General features: G+C 40.4%; 1 protein-coding gene across 1 annotated transcript; it reads right to left on the bottom strand.

Annotated features, from left to right (window-relative positions):
- Positions 1–1,909: 1,909 nt before the first annotated feature.
- Positions 1,910–3,576, bottom strand: foxi1 (forkhead box i1). Its single transcript, XM_014006963.1, has 2 exons — positions 2,790–3,576; positions 1,910–2,701 (listed from the first exon to the last, which is right to left on the bottom strand). The coding sequence occupies exons 1-2, from the start codon at positions 3,397–3,399 to the stop codon at positions 2,193–2,195; spliced, it is 1,119 nt and encodes a 372-aa protein (XP_013862417.1). The 5' UTR covers positions 3,400–3,576; the 3' UTR covers positions 1,910–2,192.
- Positions 3,577–4,939: the final 1,363 nt, after the last annotated feature.

Below are 4,939 nucleotides of genomic sequence, written 5' to 3'. Positions count from 1 at the left end.
TATATATATATATAAAACGTTGTCTCTTTCAAGACACTCCTAAAAACTCACTTTTTCTCTCAAGCGTTTAGCTAACTATTTCACCATTACCTCCATGCTTCGCAAATCTGTGTTTTCTTTATTATTGAAATTGCGCCATATTTTCTCTCCCGCATTCATTATGTTTTTGTTTATTACTGTATATGTTGACCTGCATTGACCTTGTGTTTGATTTACAATTTTAGAAATCAATTCCTGATTTGATGTTCAATTTCCGTTGCTTACGTGCAATTATGTTTTTCTGTTTCATTTTATTCTTTTCACCATTTTTACACTGTTAATGATTGTACAGCACCTTGTGAATATATTTCTGTGAAAGGCGCTTTATAAATAAAACTTTACTTACTTACTTACTTACGATATATATACATATATACAGTATATAGTTATTAAATGAGCACTATCCTTTTAAATAAATTCAAATGAAATAACTTATGTTATAATAAAGCTCATGCCTGCAAGAGAAAATGAATTCCTATAAGCATTGCAAATGATAAAGAATCACTATTTATTTACAATATAATTTGAATATTTATCTGAGTACATTTTGCTTTAGACATTTAGTTTGGTTGTTGAACAGGATTTACTTCCATAATGTAAAAAAAGCTACTTGATAATATCCTGATGGAGTGTGAGGACCTGGATGATCCAGAACAGGTAGTAATGGGATCTAAATGGCATCTATGAGGCTTTCAACAGAAAACTTGTTACTGTGAGAACCAGCTCCTGTCCGACAAACCTCCTCTTTGTCCCATCGCTGGCCTTGCTCAGCAGATAATAGAGTAAAAATGTGGCCTGGTGGGAGGGGAATAATTTGTTCCCAGATCTTTCAGATGGCAATATTTTCATTCGAGCCCAGGAGGGGATCTATCCGCATTGCCAGCTTCTTTTGTGCTCCGAGCAGCACGAAGTCTTGTCAAATTATTTTCCCTTTTGTTCCAGACCAAAGAGCGCCTGAGCGCGATCAATTATCAACCAATTAAGAGGTGTTTCCTTCTGTTTACAGGATGATTCCGTGCCTGTCCATATTGTTGGAGAATAAAACTAAAGCAGGGTGATGAATTATTTGAATATTCTCCAACTTTACATTTCCTGTTTTCTTCAGCAATAAAATCCTTCACACAGAGGAGAAAGTGTTAGATTTTGTGTCATTTTTTTTGGGGTCGGGGGGTGACAAGTGCAAGAATACTCAACCTGTTGTAAATTAATTTAAAGGTTCATTCATTCTATTGGAAGTGACAAGAAGAAAAGTGTTTGTTTCCTATTTGTGCAGTCATGACAGGACTTTAGACAAATCTATAGTTGTGCAAGTTTTTAGGGTCTGAGACTCCGTTAATACAAAGCCAAAAGGAGGATTCAAAAAATATTTATAAAGGACTTTTCAACATGAATTTTCTAAAATAAAAAAGAGGCGTGGCCWACAGAATCTTTGTCACTGATAATAAAAACACCATCAAAAGAACTAAACTGATAAATCTGCTAAATCTCAATGAGATGATTCAAACAGAGAAACATTTCAAGCTTTGAACTCAGTTTTACGAAAAGAAAAAAGGCAAACACTTTAAATGTGACAAATTAGATTAGATATAAATAATTTCTCGTTCCAATAAACTCGATTCTTTAATCATATAAGAATATTTGAAAACTTGCGGTGAGTTTAAAAGATCAGAATGCAAATAGACGGGTTAAGGCCCCTTAAAAGCACATGGAAGGTAAGCATGAGATGGTTTTCATTCAATATAATAGGTTTTCAGTAAAGTGGGAACTTTTAGCAGATTTGTCTTCTGCTTATTTTGACTTCTTAAAAATGACCTAAAAGCTTTAAAGTTCCAGGTAAAATAATGTGATTCAAACAAGATCCCAGTTTGATTTTAAGGGTAAATAAATGGCTTTTATTACAAAACAATTCAGCTGAGTTTAAATAAAACAGTCCAGTCTTACATACATGTCACGTTTCTTCTTAGGAAAATAATTTCTGTACATTGATGTCTTCATTTGGAGACAAAAGTCACTCCATATGAGCATTTTTTATGAAAAACACTCAGGTTGGTGTGATTTGGTTGTGTTTTTTCACCAAAACACACGCAGCAGAGTGAAAATGAGCTGCTTTATTTCCAGTGGGAGGCCCCAGAATCAGAAGCAGAACCGGGGTCTTAGACCTCTGTCCCCTCCCGGGTGTAGATGAGGTTRTTGACGCTGAAGTGGTTGGAGATGCTCTGCACCGAGCTGTAACAGTTCATCCTGTTGTCAGGGATTAAAGTGGGCGAGTAGGAACCCAGTCCGGTGGTCTCCCTGCTCTGCGACGCCCCTGGGCCCTGGTGCTGCTGCTGCTGGTGATGGAGGAGCTGGTGGTCCCGCTCCCCGATGCCCCCCAGCAGCGAGTTCACGCTGGACACGAAGCTGCCGAAACACGGGCTGTGCTCCGCGGAGGGAGGCGGCGACGACTTGGGCTCCGTGGAGGCCGGGGAGCCGTGCAGGCTGGCCGGGGAGGAGCTCAGCAGGCTGGCCGGGGAGGACAGCAGCTTGTCCTCGGACTTCACCGCGGGAGCGCCGCCGCCCTCCGCCGCGCTCACGTCCGCTCTCCTCTTCCTCTTGCGCCTGAAGTTCCCGTTGTCGAACATCTTCTCGCAGTTCGGGTCCAGAGTCCAGTAGTTGCCCTTACCTGGATGTGAACGAAAGTTTTTTTTTTTCATCTTTAGGAGTTGAGAAACTTGTTTCTTACATCTTAAAATAAAGCCAAATCTACTCACCGGGGTCATCTTCATCCCGCGCCACTTTCTTAAAGCAGTCGTTCAGGGACAAGTTGTGGCGGATGGAGTTCTGCCATCCAGCTTTGCTCTTCTTGTAAAAAGGAAAGTTGTCAGCGACGTACTGATAAATCTGACTCAGGGTCAGCTTCTTGTCCTGCGCGTTCTGGATGGCCATGGCGATGAGCGCCGAGTAGGAATAAGGAGGTCGGACCATCTTGAAGAGCTCCTGCTGGCTGGATAAGGACAGCCAGCCCAGGTCCGCGCCCCCGAACCCGCTGGGAGGCGGCAGGTACTGCCTCTGGTTCGACCCGTACCCGGACTGGAGGCCGTAAGACGCGCTGTGGTTGTTTCCGGGGAGGTAGGGGTTGGTGTTGATGCCGGCGCCGTTCAGCCACAGGTAGGGGTTCGAGGACGCGGGGGTGTAGTCTCCGAGGCCGTAGCTGGAGGAGGGAGCCGGCGGCCTCTGCGGGTGGTGGTGGGGGTGCAGGTTCTGCTGGTAAACGCTGTAGTTGTCGCAGTAAACCGCCATGTCCAGGAGCTCCTGCGCGCTGTGGGGCTGGATGGGGCTGCTCTGAGAGTTGGACGGTGCTTGGTGTCCAAAAGCGTTCATAATCCACCCAGACCAGGTCCACCCTGGAAGCCGAGATGGTCTCTGTGTCTGTCCCTCAGGACTGAAGTGTCTCTCAGGAGGAGGAGGGGGAGTATTTATGGAGCCTCTACAGGTGAGGAAAGGTTTTGGAACAGTGAGGTCACACCCCTCCTCTGGCTTCAGTTCCCAGAGTCCCGGGTCTCTGAACCGACCTCTCATAAACTGCTGCTTCTGATTGGAACACTTTGATTTATTTTATTTGTATGAAATGTACATTAAAGCAAGCTGATGTTTTGGGAAACATACTAACCGTGCGTAATTACGCACAGAAGCTGACGTTAATCCGGGGGAAAAAAAGGCCTAAAATGTTCCCAAATTAACTTTCTGTAGCCCGGCAATAATTAAAAATGTATTCTACAATGATACCCCACTGAGTATACAAACTCACAGCTGAGCTCAAAGTATTTTTTTAAACTTGATCCATCAGTGTGACCGTGTCAAACCCAAACAAGCACGCGTGTGTTTGTTTTAAAAAATACTTCTTTTAAAAAGAAATTTGTTTGCAACAAACACTTCACAAGAGCCGCAGGTTTAGTGTCAACAAGAGGACACAGCTTCAGAGAAATAAAAAGCCTCTCGTGCACGAGCATGATGTCATTTACATTTTTACAAAGCCACTTTTAAAAAGAATAAAATGATGTTCAAGCAAATCGGGTTTTCTTTTATTTCAGCTTTTCAAGACTTCAATAAAATTGTTCTTCAACTTAAAACACCCTCAATCCAAAAAAAAAAAAAAAAAAAAAAAAGGCACGTTATGTCCATTATCGGACAGGGAGATTCGCGTTTATTTCAAAATAAAAGTTTGAATAACTTTATTACAATATATTTTTTTGGCTGTGATCATACTTAAAACACATTAAATGAAAAATAACATTTTTTTCTAAAGAGTATATATAACTTTTTTAARAATTAAACTTTAATGCTCTTTCAGAATAAAATGAGTTGGGTCAGCATTATCTTTCTGATTCAGACAGTTGGTTAACCGAGTTGGTTAAATTCATTTTAATTTAATGTCAAATGAACCAATAATTTGTCCTCTACGTCACTTGTTAGAACCCTTAATCCCCCCTCCCCCCAATTCATTAAGATTGAGAAGTAAAACCTTGTTTATAAAATAAGATTCATTTTGGTTTTAGTGAAAAGTTTAACTCAAGTAAAATTAGTTCAAACAAAGCAGTTTTTTTTCAATTGATGAAAATAAGTTTGATCAGTTCAGTTAAAAGGAATCAGACTTACAGGAATAAAATAAAATAAATATGAATTTTGGTGATCCAGCTCAGACATTTCAATTTACAAACAACAACAACAAAAAAAAAAAACAACAACGAAAAAGTGCCATCCTGAAAAATCGATAAAATTCTGTAGATTTTTTTTCCATGTCAACATTTTTTTTAATGCTCTCTCATGTTTTACATGCTCAAAGCTGTTATGGATTAAAAATCTTTCCTTTTTTTCAGAATAAACGTTTAATATGTTCAATATAATTAGAAGGAAAACAAGC

This window comes from Austrofundulus limnaeus, unplaced genomic scaffold (assembly GCF_001266775.1).
Source record: "Austrofundulus limnaeus strain Quisiro unplaced genomic scaffold, Austrofundulus_limnaeus-1.0 Scaffold39, whole genome shotgun sequence".
Classification (NCBI taxonomy): Eukaryota; Metazoa; Chordata; class Actinopteri; order Cyprinodontiformes; family Rivulidae; genus Austrofundulus; species Austrofundulus limnaeus.
Note: the sequence above shows the minus strand (reverse complement) of the source record. Positions and strands in the feature narration are given on the sequence as shown.